Source organism: Coenobita brevimanus, chromosome 97, assembly GCF_032717465.1.
Source record: "Coenobita brevimanus isolate Jiangsu-jjx chromosome 97, ASM3271746v2, whole genome shotgun sequence".
NCBI lineage: Eukaryota > Metazoa > Arthropoda > Malacostraca > Decapoda > Coenobitidae > Coenobita > Coenobita brevimanus.
Genome location: NC_137050.1, coordinates 16,646,244 through 16,674,180, shown reverse-complemented (window position 1 = coordinate 16,674,180; position 27,937 = coordinate 16,646,244). Strand labels below are relative to the sequence as shown.

At 42.9% G+C, this 27,937-nt stretch overlaps 1 protein-coding gene across 1 annotated transcript; it reads left to right on the top strand.

The window, feature by feature from the left end:
- The first annotated feature begins 1,993 nt into the window (after window positions 1–1,993).
- LOC145413834 (uncharacterized) lies at window positions 1,994–27,937 on the top strand. Its single transcript, XM_080283499.1, has 9 exons — window positions 1,994–2,116; window positions 2,937–3,100; window positions 4,054–4,142; window positions 9,047–9,139; window positions 10,580–10,743; window positions 12,307–12,453; window positions 24,165–24,350; window positions 27,574–27,617; window positions 27,793–27,937. Exons 1-9 carry the CDS (start codon window positions 1,994–1,996, stop codon window positions 27,935–27,937), a joined length of 1,155 nt encoding a protein of 384 aa, XP_080139625.1.

Here is a 27,937-nt window from a genome sequence, read left to right as displayed (position 1 = left end):
CCTCTCCGTCTTCCCTTCACCCTCTCACTTCCACCCCCAATCCATCTGACATCCTTTCTCTCCCTTCCACTCTCTCTCCTCCTCATTTCCACTGCTGGCCCCTTTCTCCTTTTCACTCCCTCAATACTTTTGTTCTTTTCAGTCGTACCCCTCTAAGAAAAAAAAAAAAAAAAACTCTTCCTTTTGTCCCTCTTTCAAGTTCTCTCTCTCTCTCTCTCTTTCTCTCTTCCCCACCCTCTCTCACTTGGGCCCGCTAGGGAAAGAATGCCCTATGATGATGCACATGACCAACGCTAAGGTGTGTATCTGACCTCGCCTGAAAAATGGATTGGGGATCAAATACAAAGACAGATACACAGATACATATATACATACACAAATGCGTAAATAAACAAGTATACAGGGTGTTCAGTAAGGATGTAGCAAAAATCAGGGGGTGCATTCCGGAGACGATACTGAATGTAAATTACTAAATGAGCATATTGCGAAATCTCAATAGTTTGGGAGTTACAGCACTTTACAGACCTGCTATGGATGTGTTGGAGTCAGGGGATTGTAAATGAGACGTCCATCATTTACAGTGAGATTTATTAACAATGTTATACAACATGCTTTACAGCAAATGTTCACAACTCAGGACCCCTTGCTCAATGCATGCTGCAGCCCGTTGCAAAAGTGACTGTAGCACACTTTCCAAAGCCCCGGGATTGTTGCTGATACGTGCCTCACTGTCCTGCACACGACACCATAATTCCTCACGATTTGGAACCTCTGTAGCATACACCTCGCTTTCAATGTCCCCATAGGTGGTACATTCCATCATGCTAGAAGAACAAGGGATTACCTGAATGCTGTGTTTCCTGGACAATGCATAGGGCGAGGTGGCCCAGTGCCGCGGCCACCTCGGTCACCTGACGTCATTCCCCTTGACTTCTACTTATAGGGGCATATTAAAAACGAGGTGTATGCTACAGAAGTTCCAAACCGTGAGGAATTGTGACTCGTGTGCAGGATAGTATGGCACGTATCAGCAACAGTCCCAGGGCTTTGGAACGTGTGCGACAGTCACATCTGCAACGTGCTGCAGCATGCACTGAGCAAGGATGCCGGAGCTGTGAACATCTGCTGTAAATGTGAATGGCATACCAGTGTCTAGCATACTGTATAACATTGTTAATAAATCTCACTATAAATGATGGACGCCTCATTTACAATCCCCTGACTCCAAGACATCCATAGCAGATCTGTAAAGTGCTGTAATTCCCAAACTATTGAGATTTTGCAATATGTTCATTTAGTAATTTGCATTCAGTATCGTCTCCGGAATACACCCCCTGATTTTTGCTACATACTTACTGAACACTCTGTGTGTGTGTGTGTGTATATATATATATATATATATATATATATATATATATATATATATATATATATATATATATATATATATATATATATATACCGTATAAATATACTGTATATATCATATATAAATAATATGGTATATATGTATATAGATAGATAGATAGATAGACAGATAGACAGATATGTATGTGTGTGTGTGTGTGTGTGTGTGTGTGTGTGTGTGTGTGTGTGTGTGTGTGTGTGTGTGTGTGTGTGTGTGTGTGTGTGTGTGTGTGTGTGTGTGTGTGTGTGTGTGTGTGTGTGTGTGTGTGTGTGTGTGGTGGGGGTTAGGGTGAGCAGAAAGAAGTGGGCAGGTAGGATTTGGGTGGTGGTGAGTGGTGTAATGGGCAGACGAATTCATCCTGTGAAAACGGACATTGTAGGCTTGACACTATGGGCTTGGCGGCTTATCTCTCAACAACAACACAATAAAAGCATGCTTGTCCCATATACCTGGTGTGTTACGATAAAGGTGAAAAATAAATAATCGTGGTGAAAGATTACTGACAAAGCAAGCAAAAAGTCACAAACAGCTGTCAGTCTACGTGATATCGAAGCTCGGATGGTAGTGACTGTTGTATCCTAGATAATGGCAAGTTGCGGTGGCTATGATACTGGTGATTATGATGGCTGCGATAGTGCTTGTTGTGACAGTGGTGGTCCTGGCGCTGTCACGTCTGGGTTGGACAGTGATGTCTCGACTGCAGGACGAGTAGGAAGTGACAGGGGGACGGCAACAACTTCAGCTGTCATCACACTGAACTTGTGGCTCAGTTACATTATTGTATCTCCGCCAACCTCTGTCATCACAAGCACAGCCACTTAAAAGACAGTTCATACAACAGGTAAAGTTGCATTATCACCATCATCATATGCATTATCACGACAGCAGTCAAATAGAAAAGAGCCCTTTGACCAGTCTGTGGTGGTCAACTGTAGGTCCGCTAGGGTTTGATTTATTTTTAATTAAGTCACCACCAAGTCCTTTTAGTCGCCCCCTATGAATTAAGGAATCCAGAGGAAATATTCTCCCTCTCCATTCCTAGCCAAGCACGAGAGTTCCCAGGGAACATCTCCCTACTTCAGGGGCTAAGCCTTTCTGTTAGTAAGAACCCCGTGTTTAAAAAGTGATACATTGCATTATTTTACCTGTTACCATCAGATAATTTTACTGTGGGAAAAATTCAACAGCAAGAAGGTTAAAAAACTGTCTTGATTTACATTTTGGTCAAGAATTATGCGAGTCGTAATCTGTTTCAGCTACTGCCAGACGACTTATTAATTTAATCTCCGAAGAAAACACTTCAGAAAAGGGCTATGGCCCAACCCCTTAGTAACGGCCCTAAGATTTGCATTCTTTGTGTAACTCACTCTCCCCATCAACAGTGCTCCGTGTAAGTCGGTTCCAGGTGGGAAGGACCATAAAATTTGCATGATTCTCTCTCTCTTAGCATAACCCATATACTGTCTAAGTAGGTTCCAGGTAGTAAGGACCGTAACACTTCCATGGTCTTAATAACTCTCTCTCCCAGAGGATGGCATCGTATCAGCAGGTGCCCGGCGGTCAACAAGAGGTCCCCACACGCCGCAGCCCCGCGCCCCCCGTTCCCCACTCCGCCTCTGACACAGAGCCCCTCCTGGGGGGGCGCCTCACGCCTCCACCCCGCTACTCCTCCATTGGCCCGTCATGGGAGAAAAATAATTTGGAGCAGCTTCCTCAGAGTGAGTTATTCTTCTCTACTCTTAATTAGTTATATATTTCTGGACGGTTTCACTGGACATGCTATTGGTCCCCTTTCCTTCCATGTTTTCTGGTCTCTACATCATTCCATTCTTAGGTGGGCAAAATATAATGACGATGATGATGATGATAATTATGATTTTCATTTTTATTTCGTTTGCTACCCATCTTGTTATGATTTTTTGGGGGGAAGGAGTGTTGAAAATGTTGTTAAGATGGTCATATTTTATTTAATTATTTACCATATATTTTTCATTTTCTTAACTGTTTTTTTTTAGCGATATCATAGGTGTGTGTGTGTGTGTGTGTGTGTGTGTGTGTGTGTGTGTGTGTGTGTGTGTGTGTGTGTGTGTGTGTGTGTGTGTGTGTGTGTGAGAGAGAGAGAGAGAGAGAGAGAGAGTATTTGTACATATGCATGCATATCAAGAAGAGAGGCAGATAGATAAATAAGATATATATCTAAAATATCTAATTTTTATATGAAATATGTTCACACACACACACACACACACACACACACACACACACACACACACACACACACACACAATTATTTGTTTTCATGCATGTCGCTGATATCATCATGATGACTGTTACTAATATGATTGCAGTTAATCCTCTCCTGGTCGGGACAACTTTGTTTTTCTACTCCAGTATACGTACGTTAGATTGCTTTACTGAACTGAGTGGGTCACAGGAGCCTGAGTGTAAATGCTGGTACCATTACTCCTCTAATGATGAACAAAGCTCTAGTTTTTACGCCAGTTACCACCAGACAATTATATTTAGCTGGGTGATAAGAACCTGAAAGTGTTACAGAAAACTGCACATCTTTAACGTCTTTTTTTTTTTCCTGACACAGGTGACACTGCCAACATTACCACCACCACCACCACCACCACCGTTCCTCCCCCACGTCCGCCACCTCCTACCCCTGCCCCTGCTCCTAATGCCTGTCCTCAGCCGGCCCTGCCTCAGAACACCTTCGCCTATCCTGGTAAGTGGAGAGGTGGACGAATAATTGGATAACGGCCATACGTTTAAGGGCTGTATTCTGGATGGCACAGGCTACGTAAAACCTCATCACTGGCAATTTATTTTACACTGTACACTTCAGTATCTTCTCGTACGTTTCTGATGCAAAATATGTCGATATTAAAACCATATAAGTAACATACCAATGTTGAGGTACAATATGCAAAATAAATCACCAAGGAAGAAGTGTTACGAAATCTCCAAACTTAAACCGACCCTGAAAATCAAAATCGCAAAAGGGGAAAGCAGCACTCTAAATTATGAAGTATTTATTAGATACTATTGTCTGCACCTCGCATTTGAGAATACAATCAGCAATGACAGAAAAGCAACACACATCCCTTTATTGTCATTTGCTTTCCCATTTGCGATTTAAGGTTTAATATCTTCGAATTAAAGTGATTACATATACTGTAAAACTCAAATACTCCCATTCACTGCGAGGGCTTTTCTTTGTTCATTCGAGGCCTTTTCTATGTTCATTACATCTGGTGGTAGCTTAAGTAAAACGAAAAATACATCATCAAGATCATGGGGTTTCGCATGAGAACGTAAACATGATCTCTGTATGGAACATGGGATAAGATGAAAGAGAGGACTGCCAGTGAATTGGGACCATTGGATAAACAAAGTAAGGGAACACAGGACAGAGTGTAAGCTGGATGGATTATACCCACATGCTGAAACTGTCGCTGGCACAAATAATCAAGTTGTGGAAGGGGACTAGTGTTGGACAGGATGACTCAGTCACAAGAACCATTTGCAAGATCCGGAAGGGGAGACTAACTGATATTCCTGGTACACTACCAGAGTCATGGGGACATACACATTCCTCGAAACCTTCCTTGCCAGTGCCAGTAACTCCAGTGAAGTTGGCTAAGACCAAATGTGTATCTCATAAGGGCCGCTGTTCGACAAGTGAGTCAAGTATGGTGTAGAAAATATCTTTCTCCTTGAGATTACTCACTTTAGTTGGAGTATACAATGCATTAAGAGTGATAAAGCCAAAGTGTGCATCAGCCTCACTGGCATCATACACTAATCAACTGGAGTAGCCCTGGTAACAGAAGAGGCAAAGTGAGCAGGAACTGTAGCATTAACACCCCTAAGATGGGCACCACTGTCACAGCCGGAGCAGTAAAATGTGTAACCAACGCTGGTTAGTTTGCCAACGTCAGGCTGCCTCCTCCCGAAGACTGCAGTTATGCCAGCCACCAACTGACTAAAGTTCCCATCCAAAGCTAAATCTCCAGAGGTTTAACCCATGGGCGAAACATCAGGCTGGTGTGTCCTCTGCACCACCGTGATGCTCATTAAAAACAAAATGAAGGTAAGTGATCTTTCTGCATCTAGTTGCTGGGGTCCTGCAGATTTTACCTAACAGCCTTTATAACTGGAGTAAGCTTGACAGTGTCCCCCTCTGAACTGAGACAGGAGCCCTACCAAGTCAGCACGTGAGGAGGAATTGGGGAAAACATGCAAAACCGGGTGAGACCCTTCAAAACACAAGTAATTGAGGATTTTTGAATTTTTGACACCCTTAGGACGTCAAGTCACCATTTCTGGATGATAGGATGAAATATAGGAGGAGGCATTTATATATATATATATATATATATATATATATATATATATATATATATATATATATATATATATATATATTTTCAAGATGGTTGCCACCCACGTACATCGAAGAGGAAGAGCAGCATATCTCAACAACTTATAGGTCTATTTTGATGATTTTGCTATCAAATTATAAATTTTCTAGGGTGCCTAGTCAATTTCTATGGTAACTGAAGCGACTCAAGGTCGAGGTGACATGGTCAAGGTAAATGTCAAGGTCATTTTGGACTCAAAAGCCAATAAAAATGGCATCTCGGCTAGTAACTGGTAAATTTTGGTTATCTTGCTACCAAAAACTGTCCTGTGCCGGATGCAGCAAATTCATTTTACTGAGTAGAAAACTGCAATTCACGACGGTATGTTCATTCAGCAACTGAAACGGGCTGCACCAAATTTTATGTCAGTGAAATTTAATGCCGCCGCCAGAATTTTTTTTTTTTTTTTTTTCAAAAGTAAGAGAAAGGCGGTATACTGCAATTTTCACAGTATATAGTGAACGTAGTACGAAAAATCATGCTTTTTCACCTTTCATCATTTACTGAAAGTTAACATGGAGTCATTCACCCTCGGTGATTTTATGAATATTTTTTAATTAAATATATCATAGCTCTTGTGCTGGACGACCCTGCAGCTTGCTTATACGCTGTCATGTCAACAGCAGAATTTGAAAGTAACATTTAGATGTTATATTTTTTGAGTTATTATCAAGTATTTATTGCATGTGGCCATTAATAATATTTATAATTTCCACCACTGCTGGCTTAAAATGACTGATGCTAAAGCTGAGAGCATCATTGGTTACTTTCCACTAAGCATCGCATCATACCACAGCAACACATGATAAATGAATGGGACAAAACAGATGAGTCAAGACATCTAAATCAGACAAGATCCAAGCAAAAACGACTAATAATAGGCAGTTGTATGTCGATGCACTCAAGGGTCTTCGTGATGCAGGAGCTGATGGTTGACAATATCGTGTTTGTCTTTGATAGATACTTTGTAGACAGCACAAGGGCCTACTGTTGCCTGCTCCGACAGGATAAGCAAGGAACCAGCTGAGTTCTCATACTAAAACTAGACATGCCCACACCACCCATGAATGCAACTCTTGGTGTCTGCAAAAACAAGATGCAGCTAAACAGAATGAGTGCTGGAGCCCTGCTGGATCCTGGTTTCTACCACCACGCCACACAGAATAGATACAGCTTGACTCTCGCTAATGCGGATGATGTGCCTGTGAAGATTATGATGGGGGCACGTCTGAAGCGTACAGATCTCTCATCAGGCCATGAAGAGGCGGATCACATCCTCGTCCAGAATGCCATATCAAGGTGTCTGCAAGGGTAAAAGGTTCGAGTCCTCTCTGATGACACAGATGCGTTCATCCTTCTCCTCAATTCCATGTCTTCCACACGTGTACAAGTGCTCTGTATATGAGTTCCCCAGCTGAGAATCGTTCGATTGTGGATCTGAGGGCAACTGCTCAGAAGAACAAGGACTTGGCAAAGGCCAGCCTGGTGGACTAATACTGTCGCAGCAACTTGCAACGTGGGGAAAAAGATGGCACTCAGGACCCTTCAAATAATAAACCCAGAAAGTTTGTCCATCACTGGTGACCCTTAAGCCGATCTCGATGAAGTCTGCAGCTCAGTAACTGCCTGCCTGATTGCCTGCTTTGACAAGACATATGGTGACTGCAAATCAATGACCGAGAGCCACCTCAAAATGTGGAAGAAGAAAACATAAGCTGGCATATCTATCAAGCTGTGTAGCCTGCCACCTACAACGGAAACAGCCACAGAATATGTCAAGAGAGTGCACTACCAACTGGCGCACTGGCTGACAGCCACGTCTGGCGTCCCAGTGCCACCACCACTCAGTTCAAAGAACCATGGATGGAAGCAAGATGGCTCTGTCCTGAAATCATGCACCATCACATCCGGGACAAAGCTGGCTCCTAATGAGATCCTAGAAGTGGTACGATGTGGATGCGAAAAGTCTGTTTGTAAGGGTGCAAACTGCAATTTTAGCCTTATCGGCTGTACAGAGTTTTGTGCCCGTGAAGCTGGCCTATTGTGTCTCAACCCACTGACCAAGAGATCAGATGTAGAAGATGAGGGTGATGACGGCCAATAAACCAAAGACTCATAGTGTAATGACAGAACAACATATGTAAACAATAGTATCATAGCAGTGTAGAACAGTGAAGTGGTGCCACTACTGTCTTTTTCTTTGCAAGCGTTAATATTAAATAGGAAATATGGCATTTCCCTGTCACCTGTGATCTATAATGAAATCAAAATGACATTGATATTGACCTTTACTATGTGACCTCGTCACTTTAAATACCTCGGATATCGCCTTAGTACCCCAAACACCTCTTGTTTGATACAACAATCGTCAAAATTGGCCCGTAAGCCGCAGAGATCTGTCATTTTTCATCTTCTTGGTCCAAAATAACCTTGACTTTGACCATTATTACATGAGCATGACCTCTAACCTCTTCACTCACCCCAGAAAATTATAATTTGATAGGAGAAATAATCAAAATCAACCCATTAGTTGCTGAGATACGTTGCTCTTTCTTTTCGGGGGACGTGGGTGACAGCCATCTTGAAAATATGCAAATACGAAAACTGCCACCGCCCAAACGTAATGTTATCATCCAGAAATGCTGACTCGTCCTAAGGTTACCAAAAAATGCAAAAACCTCAATGACTTGTTTTTTGAAGGAGTTTAGCTAGATTTCCCCCAGACTAAACCCCAACCAAAAGACCTGAATCAGAGTCGGTCTATAGACCAGACGATCCCAGTCCTGTTTCCTCCTAACGTTTGTGGCAGTGGCACTTTTTATGAGGACTAAGTCAAGCATTTCTCCAACCTCCTAAGCCGGGGGAGAACCCACCACCGCCATATGGGCACTGGGCAAGGATTTGGGTTCCTTGGGTACTAGGCCTCTGTGGACCAGACCAGTGGGACTGCCGCTTTAGTCACTGACAGTCTGACTATGAAACAGGTAGAATACTGGACTACAAGGCACCAACAGCAGATCAGTCCTCCTCCTCCTCTGCCTCCGCTGCTGCTACTTCTACTACTACCACCTATCTGAGTAGCACTGTATCAAGCAAGTGGCTGGTGGGTGCCCCCTACTACCACAAAAAACGTTTAATAATAATAATAATAATAATAATAATAATAATTCACAAGAACAACAACGTACTAACTGTTCTATTGCAGGGTGGTGGACGTGGGTGCCGGGGCCAGCTCAGCTCTTTCCTCCGGGTTTAGAACACCTCACCACGGCCGATTCACTCACTGTCAAAAAGAAAGGTGAGTGGTAAGGAGGAGGAGGAGGAGGATGGAAAGGATTGAATTACCAGTTCGAGAAAGGGGAAAAGGAGAGAAAAGAGAAGGAAGAGGGAGAATGAGGAAGGGGAGAAAGAAAAGGGAAAAAGGGGGAAGAATAATGAGGAAGAGAGGAACGAAGGTCGAGATGGGACAAAGCGGACAGGAAGTGACAGACGAAGAGAGGGAGAGGAACAGAGGACAGGATGAGGAGTGAAGAGCAGGGAAGGGAGATGGAGGAAGGTGATGGGGAAACAAGGAAGGTGATAAAAGGAGACAATGAGGAGGAAAATGGGGATAAGAAGGCAGCGGAAGTAGATAAATGAGGAGGAAAATGGGGATAAGAAGGCAGCGGAAGTAGATAAAAGAAAGTAAAATACTCGTATAGCTGGAGAGGAGAGAAGAAAAAGAGTGATGTAGGGAGACAGCAAGAACTGACAGTGCTGTAAGGTGAGGTGAGATAACACGGAAGGTGTGAGAAAAAATTAGGGAGAGGAAGGTCAATGAGGCAAACAGAAGAATGACAGTGAAAGGGACAATACATGTAATTATTATGCAAGGAGATGCGGGATGAAGAATGAGAGGATGGAGGATGACAACGGGTGCGGAGGGAAAGAGATGTGAACGTTGGTAGAGTTGCAAGAGGCAAACCTCAGGGTTAGGTGACTGAACGAAAGGTTGCTAGAGATCAAGCGGCATGGAGAGCAGCCACTAGGTGATCAAGGCCGATGCAAGCAAGCATGTTGGACCTTTAATAAGCTAACGAAAAAAAAAAAAAAACTATGATGTACCAGAGGTGAGCAGAAAGTTCTACAGTATCTCTGACCCTATCCTCTACTAACGTAGTTCCTATCTTTGTTTCTCTACACCCCTGTTATCCTCTGGGAATGGAGAACTGGAGGCTAAGAGGAAGGATGGAGCTTGAATACACAGCATTAGTGTTGCGATGAGATGGGGGTAGACTGAGATGGTCTGAGCATGTGGAGAGGATGAAAGTTGGCAACTGGGTGAGACAGATAAAAAGTGTGAACTTTGAGGGTAGGGCTGCAAGAGGTAGACCGAAAAAAGACCTGAGACGAGATAACAGTGTGTAACGTCGGGGATAAGGAACTGAACAGAGAGGCTGCTAGAGACCGAACAGCATGGAGAACTGCATTAGATGATTAAGGCTGACGCATGCATATTGGAGCCTTTATAAACGAAGGCAGCCACTTCCTTTCACCCTGTAATTTTGTTCTCTCTTCAGTCACTCCTTAGGTTTCTCTCTCCTAGTAAGCCCAATCACCCCATCATCCTGATCATCCACTTCTCTCCTCAACCACCCCTTAACCACTGCTATTTCCCGCCTGGTTATCCCTATCCTTCCTTAAACCATTCTGTTCTCCCTTTAACCTTCCTTTAGTACCTCTATCTTCTTCCACCTAGGTCGGCGCTACCGTGTGCTAAAGGACAACCAACAGATCTACAATGTGAAGCGGATCAAGATGGACAACGGAGAGGTTACACTCAAACTGATGAACAACGCTAACCTGGACGTCCTCATTCTCACTCGCACCAAGGAGGCTCATGGATGTTGCTCCTCAAACACGGTGGGCAGCTGGCCGTTATTATTAGTGTATTATTATTATTTATTATTATTATAATTATTGTTTATCATTATTATTTGTGACAGATGGTGGCGACCATCCTCCACTCTCTTGATGTAGTGCGGCCTACAGTACTTCTTCCTTCACCTTAATATTCTTTTTCTGTGTCAGCCCCCCCTCTCTTCCTATTTCTCCCATCTTTCCCGTCACCTTCTATTATTATTCTTTCCTTTTCACGTAGCTTTACATTGATTGAGAAGCCTAATGGTTTCCTGTAAGCCAAGAAACCATTTACAGCGGTGGGTGGTAACTATATAACCAAACCCATATGTGTTCCCTTCGTGTCAACAGGTGGGTTGGTGAAGGGTTAGTGTTCTCCCCGTAAAACAACTAAAAGTCAAATTGCCACCCCTTTACGGGACTACGGCGTCTGGCTATAGACAGATCATTATCATTATTATCATTATCATTTCATTATTAGTTTTTTCATTATTATTATTTTATTATCATTTCCTTGTTATTATTTCTTTATCATGCTTACTAGCACTTCCCTCAAACTTTCACTTAACCTTCCTTTTTTTTTTTTTTTTTTTTTTCCCCAACATGTACCCTTCCCATTTACCATTCTTTCTAATACTCACTGCCACCTTCCTCTCATCGACTTTCTTCTTCACATCCCCCTTCCTTTCACACACTCAATTATTCTCCGTCATGAGAGAAAAAAAAAATGTTCTCTTTACCCAAAACATATCATCTTCATCATTTTCTGCTCATCTTCCTCTTCCTCCAACACCAGCCCTCTCACTGCCGTATTGTCCTCCAAAAAACTGTACTCCCCCTCCAGCATGTGGCATACATTCCTTCAAAATTTCTCTTCACACAAAATTTTCATCTCCATTATGCTGTCAGGTACAATATATTATCATCATCATCAACTATCACCAACATATTCCCCACAGTTCCCACTTTCCCTCCCATCACCTCTACTCTAACTTCTCTTCTCCTCTCTTCCAAACTGTGTAGGTATATCTCCTCCAGTGAATTTTCCCCACACCATTCCTTGTCCCTCCCATTGTTCTCTTCTTCCATCTAACTACCCCTTCCTCCCCACTCGTCCCTTCATTCTCAACTTCCCTCTGAACCCCCCCCCTCCAATTCTTTCCTCTCTCCACCTCCCCCACAAGAACCCCTCTCATCCCCCCTTTAGCTATCCTCCTCCTCTCGTCTTTTCTCACCCTGCTACAGTACAGTATGTGGAATTGTGTTTTCCACCAAAATGCTCCCTTTCTATCCAAAATTCTAATTTATGTCCCCTTACCTGTCACTGTCGCCAACTCTGATCCCCTACCAACCCCCCTCATCTTGCCCTACTCCCCTCCTTCCCTCAGCATATGGAGGTGTGTCTCACATCTCAGAATTCCTCTAATTATTATTTTTAACATGATTCCTACAATTTCCCCAATCTCTCCTCCCCCACTAGTCCCCCTTTTTCTTCCTTTCTGTAGTCCCCTCTAACTACCCCCTCTCCCCTGCTCCCCTCTAATCCCTCTCGTACTCCTTCTCCAGCATGTGGAGGTATGCTTCCCTCCCGGTAACACAGTGGGAGTAGTACAGGGAGGGGTGCTGGAATACACGGTGCACAACCCATCAGGCGACCTTGTCTTCCACATTGAGCGGGAACAAGCAAGATGCAGGGGCAAGCCAGGCTACCAGGTCTGTCACTAAGAGATTTAACTACTTCACTACAATTACGTTTTATATTTACCGGTACTTCCTATCTCTAGAGTGTTTACTGACCTTATGAGAAAATTTTAGACTTGAGGGATTATACATAGTCTTCCTTAATCTCTTCAATATATATATGGTCTTTTCCAACCTGCATAAAATCTGTCATAACAAGAATAAAAGAAAATATTATGTCCTCAGACTGAAGGAGTAAGGGAAATTTTGTTGGGATTCTGAGAGTTCATGGGTGTATAGAGGTTTCTTGTGGGATTTACATGAGGGGATTAAGCTCCTTCAAATTCAGTTAAATGACATCTTATATATTCTTACCGTTTTCACCAGCTGACTTCATTCTGCTGAAGAAAGACTGTCATAGTGGTAGGGCTGGAAATAATTTCTGTTAACCTCTTCATTAAACAACATTTACAAAAATTATTCTGACTCCCACAAACAATTTCATTCTGCTTCAAGAGACATTAAGAGGCTCAACAGGATTTCAAAATAATTTCGGAGTCTTGAGAGGGAATGACATACTCTTCAGGAGGCCTAACCTAGAAGGAATGAGTGGGGATTTACGTGATATCATGATAAGTCAACTTCCTGTCAACTAATGCTGGAATTATGGACATTCAAAAGTAAGCATGGAGCTATTTCATGGATTTATGATGCTTTATGGTACCTAAAGTGGGATTTAAGGGATTCAGAGGGCACGTAGAAATCTATTATGAATTTTATAGTGAATGTATTAAGATTTTTATGGTGTTCCCTTGATTATTATGCATAAGTGGTATGCCTGCTGAACATGACACGTGATAACGGAACTAATGAAAGCACAAAACCTATGGAATTTATCCTGTTTGGTACCGGGCATCCCAAGTGCAATCCCAAATTTTCCCTTTTACGGCAATTTCTATGTATCTAACTATAGCCAGATGCCATAATCCCACAGGAGGTGGCCATTTGACTCTGAGTTAGTTATCTTACCGGAGGGGCACTAAAGGGGCTATCACACGGGAGACTCGTGGACGTCCAAACTGGCCATGGACGTCCAAACTTGCCCCCGCGGGAGGGTCATGGACGTCCACGAGAGGAAGGCCGCCTGACCCATTCGTGGACGTCCACGACTTGGTGGTCTCCTTCTTCTCTATGGAGTTTACACATAGTATGTGTCCTCTACTATCTTGAACTCTGTAGTCAGTTGAGGTAATATATTATGATTAATTCAAAACCGTCAGTAAACTTTGTACTTTTAATATTTTTGTTTGTCATAGAAACTTTTAATATATACCAAAATGTGGTAAATATGATGGAATGTGGATTGATTGTTTCCAAGAGAGGTCCGCGCACGTTCGAAGGGCGTGCTCGGGAAGAAAGCACTACTGTGCAGATTTCTATACTGGCTGCCTTCTCCACTCCGTGGGGGCCATTCTCTCATCCACAATGCCCTCCTTCTCCCCCTCCTTTGTCTTCTTGCAGAGGTTTCTTCCTCATCCTGCAGGGTTAGGACTGCAGCACCCATTGCAAAAGTCACAATCTGCTTCATGTCCATTGTTGTTTCTGATAAACACGTCGTCTGCTAGGGAGTTGGAAGTGACCTCCCAGTCGCGTGGGGTGAACTCGATAAAGAAGAAGACGGTGGCGGCGTGGCCGTTGACGTCCACCGTGCGATAGGGTATGGACGTCCAACCTCAGTTTGGATGTCCGTTTTGTCCTGCACAAATTGTTCACGGGTCCCCGTGTGATACCCGCTTAACTCTCCGCCAACCCACTTGATGACACGTAGGGAACACGTATGAGTTAGTTATATGGTTACCACCCAGGTTGTAAACGATTTCCAGGCTTCCAGACTTGTCACTCAATGTAAGGCCACTTGAAAAGGAAAGAAGAGTAATAAAACGGGACAGGAATGATGGGAAAAATAGGAAGAGGGGATGGCAGACAGAAAAAGGGAGATAGCAGAGAAGGAAGAAGCAGGCAGCACTAAATCAAGTGAGTGGATAATGGTCGCCACCACCTACCACGACAACACTTTAGACCTACTACATACATACATTCATACTGTTATGGTATAAAAAACGCACATAGGTAAGGTTAGGTTAATAGAGTGACGAAAAGGGCACAATATGGATGAAACATATACCAGAGAGAGATCTGAGATGGGCTTGAGGTAAGGGGTTTCGATGATAGGGGTGGAGAGTTAGTGATCTCCACCACCTTGGATTAACTCCTTGAGCAGGGCCTCATCTTTGAACCCCTCAAATCCATCAGAATCCACAGACTTGGCACCATCAGTATCATCAGAAACCTACTCAAGCGCACGATGACGTTTTTCAAGTAATAAAAATGCGCTGTAATGGCAGGAGTGCATATATATTTATCTTGTAGTGGTAACAAAATCTGTTATAACCATGTGCACAATAACCATGGGACCACTGTACATACATCAAAATGATGCTATGCTTTCTTGTAAGGAATCCTCGTACTGAAGTTGGACATGGTACTGCTGATGTTTTCTGTCGACTGGAAGTTATCCAAGTGCCACAACCAGCTAATTACATTTCAACAGTTGCAAGAAGCTGTTGGGAAAAATGAAAGCTGTGATGTTTAATATGATCTGTAACACTGTGAGTGTCTCAGCCTGGACTTTAACTATGTACAGGCACTAAGAAGAAAGATCATCGAGTGACTGTAGTTGTGGCTGAATGTTTCCTACCTAAAAGTGATGACTGTGTGGCTCATTACGAAATTTGTAGCCATATTTCACTCACTCAGCAGTACTTCCCAGGGTTGATGGTTGCCATCCATCTACTACCTAAAATGATGATTTACAGTACTAGCATTTATAGTGAATTAATACAATTCTTGCTAATTATATGGGATTTCTGGGGCTTCATACTAACTGAACCCCCTGAATATATGAAGTGTTTTTCTTGTTTGTGGGAAGTCATCCCCCTTAAACACACACACACACACACACACACACAATACAATATATGGAGAAGAGAGAGAAATTTAAAAAAAGGAGGAGGAATTATAATATTAACTAAGAAAAATCTAAAAGTCAAAGAAATAAATCTAGATATACCATCACAAGTAGAACTGATTGCAGTCGAGATCGACACATCTGAAGGTAAAGTAATTGTAGCCAATTTGTACATGCCACCCAGATCAAACACATGGGAAAGAGACGAATATGAGGACCTGGCAGAGAGTACAACTCAGAGTATAAGATCATTGCTACATAAAATGGAAGAGAAATCGGAAAGAATAATACTAACTGGGGACTTCAATACAAATATAAATTGGAATACTTTAGATATAAATAGCCAAGAAAGCTGTTGGGACCAAAAGCTCCTGGATCTCGTACAAGAGTTTTTCTTAACGCAACATGTGAGGGAAACCACCAGAAAAAGAGGACTTGATGTACCTTCAGTGCTAGATCTAATACTTACTAGGCAAGAAAATGACATTGACAGTTTAATATATCACCCTCCACTCGGCAAAAGCGATCATGCAGAACTAAATTATAACTTCAGGATAGCATATGACATAGTAAACAGCAATGACAGTTACAAAAAGAGCCTAAACTATAAGAAGGGAAATTATCAAGACCTAAAGAAGTATTTCTTAGAAGTTGATTGGGAAAATGAGCTTAGAGGACAAGATTTAAATGCTGTATATAAAAAATTTTGTGAATTTTATGAAATAGGAGTCCAGAAGTACATCCCACAGCACAAAGAAGCAGATAAGAAAATACAGAAATGGTTCAATACAGAATGTAAAAAATCAAAAGAAAGAAGAGATTTGTTGTGGAATAGACACAGAAGACACAATAGTGAAAGGGCGTATAATAATTACAAACAGGCAAGAAACGACTATACAAGAATAAGGAGGGAAGCCCCAAAACAGTCTGAGGAGGATATAATAAATAAAAGTAGTGATCAACCAAAGCTGTTTTACAGCTATATCAGAAGCAAAACCAAAGTAAAAGATATAATACAATCCATTACGGACGAGGGAATCACTTATACACAAGAGAAAGATTTTTGTGAAGCACTAAATAAGAATTTCCAATTAGTTTTTTCAGAAAAATTTTTTGACAGGGACTATGTGGAACACGCATGCCCACATATACTACCAGATATACAAATAGCAGAAAAAGTAATACAGGAAGAGTTAAGTAGATTAGACAAAGGAAAAGCAAGTGGTCCTGATGAAATTTCATGTTGGGTATTACGAGAATGTGCAAAGGAGTTAAGTAAACCATTATTTTTAATTTTCAAGAAATCCTTGAGTCAAGGGAAACTACCTGATATTTGGAAAAAAGCAAATATAGTCCCATTATTCAAGAAAGGAAATAGACAAAATCCTCTCAACTACCGACCAGTATCACTGACCAGTGTTGTAAGCAAGGTATTAGAAAAACTTATAAGAAAAGCTTGGGTAAATCATCTAGAAGAACACAGTATGATAACAGAAAGACAGTTTGGTTTCAGAAAAGGAAAATCATGTGTTACTAATCTGTTGAGCTACTATGACAGAGTGACAAACACAATACAGGTAAGGGAAGGATGGGTGGACAGTATCTATTTAGATTTCAAGAAAGCTTTTGACACAGTACCACACCAAAGACTTGTATGGAAACTGTACCATCAAGGAGGAATTCGAGGCAAACTGTTTTGTTGGATGCAAGACTTTCTCATAAAAAGAGAAATGAGGACAGTACTAAGAGGAAACTACTCATCATGGAAAGAAGTGACTAGTGGAGTACCACAGGGTTCGGTGCTGGCACCAATCATGTTTTTAGTGTATATAAATGATATAAACAGTAACACTGGAAATGAGAGCTATCTGAATATGTTTGCAGATGATGCAAAAATACAAAGGAGAAATACTAACACAGACTCTTGTAGGGAGCTACAAGAAGAATTAAATAAACTTCATGAATGGAGTAGTACATGGCAAACGGAATTCAATGTGGACAAGTGTCATGTAATCAAGTTTGGTAAAAGTGGAAAAAGACCTGATTGGGATTATAAGTTAGGAAATAAAACCCTATACACATCAGAAAGAGAGAAAGACCTAGGTGTGATTATCAATAACAGACTATCTCCGGCTGACCACATCAGCGAGAAGGTACGGAACATGTATACACTGCTTGCAAATATGAGAATAGCATTCACATACATAAATGAAGACATGCTAAGAAGGATAATAACATCATTCATTAGACCAACCCTGGAATATGCATCAGTAGTCTGGAGTCCTCATCTCAAAAAGCATATAGACAAGATTGAAAAAGTTCAAAGGGCTACAAGATGGATACCAAGCTTAAGGGACCTAAGCTACGAAGAAAGACTAAATAAACTGAATCTACCAACACTACAGGAGAGAAGGAAAAGAGGTGACATGATAATGCTATATAAGTGCATATCAGGAAAGGAGAAAATAGACATAAATGATTACTTAACATATGGAGAAGCATCAGCAAGAGGACACTGCAAAAAAACTGCATAAGGAGAGGTGATAAAGACGTAAGGAAATTCAGTTTCCCAAACAGAGCAATTGATCAATGGAATGCACTACCGAATGAAATAGTGTGTGCCAAAACAATTCACAAATTTAAGGATATGTACGATAAATATGGTTTAAGACACGGGACAGTACGAGCTTGACTCATTCCTGTAAAGATACAATTAGGTAAGAACAATTAGGTAAGAACACTTGAGCGAGCATGCACACAGGCACATACAAATACACACACACAAGTACAAAAGTACTACAGTAGATCCTCTCTATACCAGATCAAGTGAAGGGAAGCCCAATCCAATAAAGCCGGTAATCCAGTACGTCCGATGGTCCCCCCTCTCTCAAGTGGGATTTCAAGCAAGGAATAGAAAATAAATGAATAAATTAGCACGTTCTAATGTTAAAAATGAAAACAATATCCATTTTACACTAACTTGGCCCATAATTTCACACTCTTATCATAGTACCTCTTCATGACTAGCGGTATTACTATAGCCTTGTATAATAACTCAGCAATCATGAGGGGGAGGGGGTGGGAAAAACCGCTACCAGCACTGGTAAACTGCGATCTGAGTCACCCCGCACGCTTCATGTAACGGATAGTATTATCTATATCAAATTAAAAAAAAAAAAAAAAAAGTGTCCAGTGGGCCCAGAGTTGTCTGCATGGTTTTCCCCATTTACTGGATGGAATGCGTTATGTCCGATGGTTTGTCCAGGGGCCCCTCAAAGTGTTCGTTATATCCACTATCTGGTCTAGCTGGGTACGGTTAAGCATGTGTCTACCGTATGTGCGGGAATTTCAGTCGTTCAGTTAATGCCCTTCGTGTGGAGTGGTGTGGGAGGGTGAGCATGCGTGGCATGCAGTGAGAGAGTGATGTGGCGTGTTGCATGGTTTTGTTAAAGTTGCTATAGTCTACAGGGGTGATGCACCTTGTGTCCAAAAATCATTAGCGAGAGATGATGAACAGAGCCATTCAGAGATGATCCTGTATCTAATAATCTGCCACTGGAGTCAAAAGTGCGAATGGAACTGACAGCAGCTGTTAGCATAAAAATTATATAGTAACTATTATTTGCCAAGAATTATGGCAATGTGAGGATTATTGTTTGGAATTTGTACATTTTTGCCAATTTAATGAATATTACAATCATATGAAGTCTTACATTAACTTCATTGCATGTATGGTACTTGGTGATACTATACTGTACGAGCTATAGTGATTAGGGGGAGCTTCATGCAATTACAAGGCTTATGATGATTTTAATAGGAAGCACAGTAATCAATGGAGTGTTGTTCCAGGGATTTTTAGTAAGTTTGGGGTATAGTAGTAGTAGTAGTCGTAGTAGTAGTAGTAGTCGTAGTAGTAGTAAGTTCATCTCACTGTGAACCAAGTGGACTGCATGCTTAAGTTACCCTTCTACAACTCACCATACTCTTTTGGGGAAGAGGGAGAGAAGTGAGGGATATTTATATGACCAGGCAGTAGATTCGTTTCGTTTCGTTTTTAAAGGCTCCAACATGCTTGCATGTGTCGGCCTTGGTCACCTAATGGCGGCTCTCCACGCTGCACGATCCATTGCAGCCTCCCTGTTCAGTCCCTTAACCCTAAGGTCACACTTAATGACCTCGTCCCATGTCTTTCTCGGTCTACCCCTCATAACCCCACCCCCAATATTAACACTTCTCACCTTCCTCACCCAATTATCATCCCCTATCCTCTCCACATGTCCAAACCACCTCAATCTACCTCTCCTCATCACAACACCAATACACTCCAGTCCCATCCTACCTCTCAACTCTTCCATTGTAAACCCAGCCTCTCCAGGCCTTGGACGCAGGGACGCACTGCACATCCACCTAATCATTGTCATTTCTGTACGTCTGAGCCGGCGAATGTCTTCCTCCTTCACTGCCCAGGTCTCACTGCCATACAGCATTACACTCCTAACACATGCTGCATATAAAGACCCCTTCGCACGTAGAGAGAGCCCTCTCAATGTCAGGAGAGGCAAGAGCTCCCTGAACTTCTTCCAACCACTTCTCACCCTAGCCACAGAGCTAGCTCCAGCCCCACCTCCAGCACACAACATGTCTCCCAAATAACAAAATTCTTCCACACACTCAAGAGATTCACCAGCAAGTTCAATCCTTTCACGTCTGACGATCTCCACCTGCTCACCCCGGCACGCCGTACACATAAAATCAGCATTATCTCGCAGTCTACCTCTGATACCACTACATCTCTTATGCACCCATTTATCACACACACCGCACAAGATGGAATTACTTCCCACGCCCTTGTGGCAAACTGCACATGGCCACTTTCCCTCGTCTTTGACAGTACCGCCACCAACCCTAGATATCATCACTTTTGTTTTATCTGCATTTACCCATAAACCCTTTTGCCCCATACCATCTCTCCACTTCCTAAACCTTTCCTCCGCCTCCCTTTCATTCTCTGCAATCAACAACAAATCATCAGCATACAACAACTCCCACGGGAGTCCGTTTCTAAAGTCACGTGAAAGGGCTTCAAGTACCATGATAAACAACATGGGACTCAAGACTGACTCCTGATGCACACCAACATTCACGGAAAACTCATCACTCAAATCTCCATTCACTCTCACCTGGGTGTGAGCACCCACATACATGGCCATAACCACCCTAACCAGCCACTCCTCCAAGCCAAGCTTTCTCATTGCCCACTTCACCACCTCTCTAGGGACTCTGTCAAAGGCCTTTTCCAAATCAACAAAAACAAAATAAAGATCCCTTCTCCTACCAATATATTTTTCCTGAAGCTGTCGAACAATGAATATGGCATCAGTGGTCCCCCTACCTGGCATAAACCCAAACTGCATCTCATCAATATTCACTCTTTCTCTAATCATACCTTCTAAAACTCTCTCCATTACCTGATCTAAATGCTTCATACCTCTATAATTTCCTCTTTCCAGGGCATCACCCTTCCCTTTATACACATTTACAATTACACTCTTCAGCCAATCATCTGGGACAACACACTCATAAATAATCCTATTTATCAGGTCAGTGACTAAACTCACCCCTATATCGCCTGAGGCCTTCAACATTTCGGCAGTCGACCCAGACACACCTGCTGCCTTCCCCACCCTCATCCTGCCTATTGCCTCACTCACAGTAGCAGTATCAATCAAAGGCCAAGGGCCAGACACTGGATCTGCTGGCTCCAAACCTTCCCTGTCCCAGTCAAACTCCTCATTCAACAACCGGTTATAATGCTCTCTCCATGCATCTTTAATATCTTCACTGTTCACCACTACCCTTCCTTCATCATTCTTCACACACTGCTCACCTATGATATCCCGATTATCCCTCTTCACCTGACCTGCCACCCTAAATATATTTTTCCTTTCCCCATGATTTAGGTTATCAAGTAATTGTCTCTGTGACTCAGACTTTGCCCTGTATACCTCTCTCTCTCCTAGCCCTACGCTTGGCAGCCAAATATTCCTCTTTGCTACCACCCTTCTTCCATTCCCGGAAAAGCCTTCTTTTCTCCTTAATTGCAGCTTCTACACCCTCATCCCACCACCAAGTTACTTTATGTCTTGGTGGTCCTCTTGTCCAGCCGCATGTTACATCAGTAACTCTGAAGAAATTGTTCTTGAGGGCTCTGTACTGTTCATTAACGCCTCTGTCTACAGCTCCCTGTTCAGCCACCTCTCTCCTCAACCCGCTACAGAAGGCATCCCTTACTACTTGGTTTTTCAGCTTCCATATTTTCCTCCTAGGTACATAAGTCCTCTTTTTCATCACCTGTTCTTTAAGCACCATATCACAAATCAATAGTTTGTGCTGCTGCACACACTCCTCACTTCCTATAACTTTAACATCCCTCACTAACCTCCTATCAGCCCTCCTAACCAGAAAATAATCTATCTGACTGCTATTTCCCCCAGACTCATACGTAATTAACCTACTGTCTCTTTTCCTAAAATATGTGTTGCACACAATCATGTCCGTTGCCTCCCCAAACTCGAGTATCCTTTCCCCTTCTGCATTCCTTAGACCATATGCACATCCCCCATGCACTCCTTCATAACCTTGTGCTGCTTCACCTACATGACCATTTAAGTCCCCTCCCAAAATCACTATCTCATCATCCCGCATACCACCCACTACACGTATTAAATCATCCCAAAATCTATCTTTCTCTGATTCATCCAATCCTGCCTGTGGAGCATATGCCGATATAATCACAGCTATCTTTCTTCCCAACAGAATTTTCACTACCAATAACCTATCGCTTACTCTCAAAACATTCATAACATATTCCACCCATTTCTCCGCAACCATCACACCAACACCTCCATATCCCTCTGTCCCCCCCTGCCAAAACAACTTATAGCAACAGTCCTTCCCACCAATCTTTCTGGCTGATCCACCCCTGTACCGGACTTCTTGCAAACACGCCACATCCACCCACCTCCTACTGAATGCCTCAACGACTTCCCCTGCTCTTCCCCTCAAACTTCCCACATTCCATGAACCCACCCTCATCCCCATGGGTGATTTACTGTCCTCAGGCTTGCTTTGAAACCTTTTTTGTTTTGTCATCTTCAGTATTAATAAATGGGGACAGACACAGCACAGGTCCCACTCACTGCACAATCCCAGGTCCAGGCAATGGATCTCGGACCCCTAGCCCACCAGCTTACCAGTGGCTGTGGTAGTGGCCTCGGGGCACCCTGCCAGGACAGCTGCAAGGACACCCTCCAAGCGCGTCTTGGCACTGCAACTATCCCGCCATTATACACCCACTGATAGGGCAGCCTCCTGGGGCACTACTCCCAGGTTCGGGCCCCTCTCTATTGGGCGGAAGCGGCAGCCTGGGAACCACAATGCCCTGTACCCTCTAGCACAGGCCCGAGCCCCATCTCGCCCTGGACCCATGATCTTTGCCGGCGGAACCCCCGCCACGCCTCCCCCCAGAAGTCCGCCACTAGGTAGCGGGGGCAAAGTTTTCTGGTCGCATGCCCTTGCTGGCGCCAACCCCTGTAACGTAGTGGGATACATTGTGTGAAATGTAAAGTGCATGTGGTGTAGTGCATAGATAGTTAGAGGAAATGTTTGGGAGAGTATGCTGGTCTACTCTCCATGTTACTGTCACACTGAAAAGGTCAGCAAAGGGGGATGGTTAGATAGCTAGTGAAACAGGAGCTCCAGCTCTCCCTATCACCAGCATTCCCATTCCCCTCGGGAGTACTACCCTGTTCGGCCCGTGCTACGGCCTCCTCCTGCAGTAGATCCACTTCATTATACTGATGTCACCATGTGAAGGCATCCCTCTCCAGTTAATGGGTATTAATGATTTGCAGACATCATGGCATCTACAGCAGTTTATACTCTGACTGCCAGGGGCTATTTTAACTGAATAAAACTGATGGGGGCACTCACCATCCACTCACTTGATGTAGTGCTGCTCTCGGGTGTCTGCCCTTTCTTCTCCTCCATCCTTCTTTCCTTCCATCCTCTTCTTTCTTTCTCTTCTTCATTCTTTCCTCTTCCTTCTGCCTACGGGTGACTTTACACTCCCTCTTCTGTCTTTCTTTCCTTCATTCTTTCCTCTTCCTTCTGCCTGTAGGTGACTCTACACTGAGTGACAAGCCAAATGGTTTCCTGTACTGCAGGAAACCATTCACTACGTTGGGTGGTAACCATATAACCAAATTTTGGCGCCTGGTGGTTTAGTGGGTAATTATGGAGCTCCAGTCGGATTGAGCCAGTGAAGGTTTATATTCAATGGGTGGTTGGGGTTTATTGCTCACGTACTGCCACTCAGGGATGAGTGAGGCTGGTCACTCTCATCTTAAATGTCAGGACCACCTTGCCTAGCCCTGGGCTCCTACGCTCCTCATGGGCCAATGTAGGATTGGATAATGAATGAAATGAATGAATAAAACTGATGTTAACTGGCAAACAAAAGGTCTAATCCTTCCTAACATCTCCACCCACAGATATTGTTCTGTACCTACAGCTGGACAATTACACTCAGCTGAAGGAAACACCCAAGTTTGAGAGGGTTCTGGTTGTTTGTGGTAATTATTACTAAAATTGCTACTACTATGCTGTACCACCACCACCATTACTAGTACTACTATTATTAGTACTTTTCCCACAGGTGAGCACACGTGAAAGGATAACTATGGGCAGCATCTCAAGATGTAGGTCCTCCTGTTTCTCTGGTAGCAAGGTCATGTTGCTTACCTTCCCACACGAACTTGACCTTCGCTACAAAGCTCTCCTGCTGGCTGGAGCTGTATCCCTGGTGAGCATTGAGAGGCTGCGAGAACTGGAATGCAAGGATGTTAGGGCAGCTGAAAGGAAAGAATAGATGCAGGAGAGAAGGATATCAGTCTAGCAGGGATGAAAAGGCTGGGATGGAGGAATGCTGGGATAACAGAGAAGAAAAGGGCACCTGATGATGGAATATCATATTGGAACCTTGGGCCCTCCCACAGTCTGGGATCTCTGGGGCTCTTGAAAGGGTACTAAGAGATTGGGTAATACAATATTGTATGATATGGTACGATAAGGCTCAAATGGAGAAATATTAACCCAACTCATCTACCCAATTCTTGTTACCACCAGATGCTTTATTCATCTTACAAAGAGCACAGTACGTCCATTTTCTAAATGTTAGCAAGTCTCAAATAATCTGAAATATCCTGACTTTCACACTTGCTACCTTCAGATTATTTTATGCAGCCTAGGAGGGTAATCTGTTTCAGTGAAGATAATAAGCATTTTCCAGTACGACAGCTGGAAGGGAGAATAAGAGAACCAGAATGAGAAGGACTGGAAGAATATAAAGTTGTGTAGGATGATTAGATATGGCCACACTGAAGCAATGCTATGATGGGTGAAGTCAGAATGAGTGAAATATGGTTTGGAAGAAAGATGAGGTTAGGAAGGAGAAGAATAGAAGAGACAAAGCATGAAAAGGAATGAAGAATAAGTGAGGTTAGGGAATGAAATGTGGAGTGTAAAGGATCAGATTAATAACTACCCTGGGAGACGGAATAGGATGGAAGAACTGAATGTATAGAACTGAAGAGAGATCAAGAATTTGAGTCACCAAGCAACTGAATGAGAGAGAGAAATTTGCACAACTGAGCATACTCATATAAGTATTATTTAAAGAAAAACAGACATGAGAAATAATCATATCTTGTATTTCAGAGAGATATACACTGGTAACACATGAAGAGATCTTGAGGGGTCCACCAATGACAGGATGGGAAGAGCAAGAAAAACTCCACCAATGAGGAAGCTGGAGAAGAACACTGTGTTTCATTAATTAGAGGAATGGAAAATATAACTAGTGATTAGATTCCAGTAGTAAAAAATTTGTGCACACATCTCAGGCCCAGAATACCAAAAGAAGAAATCATGTAATGCCATTTACATTTCAGTAATTTAAAAGCACACACACACACACACACACACACACACACACACACACACACACACACACACACACACACACACACACACACACACACACACACACACACACACACACACACACACACACACACACACACACACACACACACACACACACACACACACACACACACACACACACACACACACACACACACACACACACACACACACACACACACACACACACACACACACACACACACACACACACACACACACACACACACACACACACACACACACACACACACACACACACACACACACACACACACACACACACACACACACACACACACACACACACACACACACACACACACACACACACACACACACACACACACACACACACACACACACACACACACACACACACACACACACACACACACACACACACACACACACACACACACACACACACACACACACACACACACACACACACACACACACACACACACACACACACACACACACACACACACACACACACACACACACACACACACACACACACACACAGTCTCCCTGAACCAGTCACAGGCTATGGCAAAGAAGGGTCAAATTTAAGATGCCAAGGATATGGGGCAAAGATTAAGTGTGCATCATATTTCTACAAAGTTTCATATATTTTATTCACTGTTTCTGTATATGATCCTTGCATATTTATGTTCTATCTATCTCTCTATTTATGGCCAGATGTCCTCATCCTGTAAGGGGTGGCCGTTTGTCTTTGAGTTACAGTAGCTGTTTTAAGGGGAGGGACACTAACCCTCCACCAACTCGCTTGACACCTATGAAACACGTATGGGTTGGTTATATGGTTACTACGCAGTGCTGTTGATGTTTCCTGGCTTACAGGAAACCATCAGGCCTATCACTCAATGAAAAGCCGTCTGAACAAGAAAGATGAGTTATACAAAGTGACAGGAAAGAATATTTATGTTAATTTTCCATATCATCATATTTACTAGAATCTTTTATTTGTATCTATATATCTGTATCTATCTACCTATCTGTATACAATTACAGCACCGATTTTCTGGCACCCTTGGTTCCACAACCTTACTGAATGAACCATTTATAGTCTGACTAACGGAGGTCACATGTCACATATACTTCAACAGGGTCCAACGGAGATCACAGATACCTTATTGTTTCCACATCTCTGACCCACTGTCTTTCAGTGTAAGCACACCCATGTTCTAATTCAAGTTCTTTACTGCCACAAGAAAGGAAAGCAACTTGTGCTATTAAGGCCTTGATAAGAAACAGAGGCTTGAGTGATGCAGCTGCACGAGGCTTACATGAAGGAGTGTTAGTGCCAACATTAACATATGAATGTGAGACTATGGTGCGGCATGAAAATGAAAAGTCAAGAGTAAGAGCAGTGGAGATCAAACTGCTGGGGAATGTATTTGGAGTACAGAGAGTGGATAGGATATGCAATAATGTGATTCGTGAAAGATGCGGAGTGAGGAAGTCTGTGGACACCAGAATCGAAGAGAGTATACTGAGATGGTACAGTTGTGTGTAGAGAATGGATGATAACAGAGTGGCCAAAAAGGTATATCTGAGCGAATCTGAAGGAGAGAGGAGTCAAGGTAAGTGGAGAGATATAGTGGATGAGTGTGTGAGGAAGAGAGGTATGGAAGTTAGTGAGGCTAAGGGACTGACAAGAGATTGAGCTGGCTGGATAAATTTTGTGTGAAGTGCATAATCAGGGATTAGGCACCCCTTTTTAATGTGACAGTGTTCAGATTGGCTCTATCACATAAGTATATGTGAAGCTACAGAACGTGATGAAACTTTTTTGGCCTATCTGATGAAGCCGGGATTTTGAGGGCTTGAATGTTGAGTGAATGAAAGCGTGGCCCATTGATCTGGGCAAACTTTGGGTGTCTGGACACTGCTACTCCTCACCGTGCCCTAGGATGGGAAAGGAGGTCTGGATGATGATGATGATGTAATTCGTAGATATTTAGAAGTAAACAGTAACACAAAAATTATAATAAAACAAGAATTTCAGAACCTATTCACATCCTGAAGTTCTTATCTGGTGTGGCCACCAGATAACAGAATGGCATGAGTACCCATCTATGAACTGTGTAAGTCTGTAAGTAGTACTGATCAGTAAATAACAAACAAACAACTCTAAATCTGCTTAATGTAAATAAGTAATCATTTCATTCGTTTCACTTATAAAGGCTCCAACATATTGCATGCATCAGCCTTGGTCACCTAATGGCAGCTCTCCATGCTGCACAATCTCTGGCAGTTTCCTTTTTCAGCCCCTTAACCAAGGTCACACACTATTACCTCATCCCAGATCTTATTCGGTCTGCCTCTCGCAATTCTACAGTCAACACAGTGGCGTATCTGAGGGGAAGCAAGGGGGGGGAGCTGTTTGAAAGTGCCTCCTGGGCCCCCAATTGA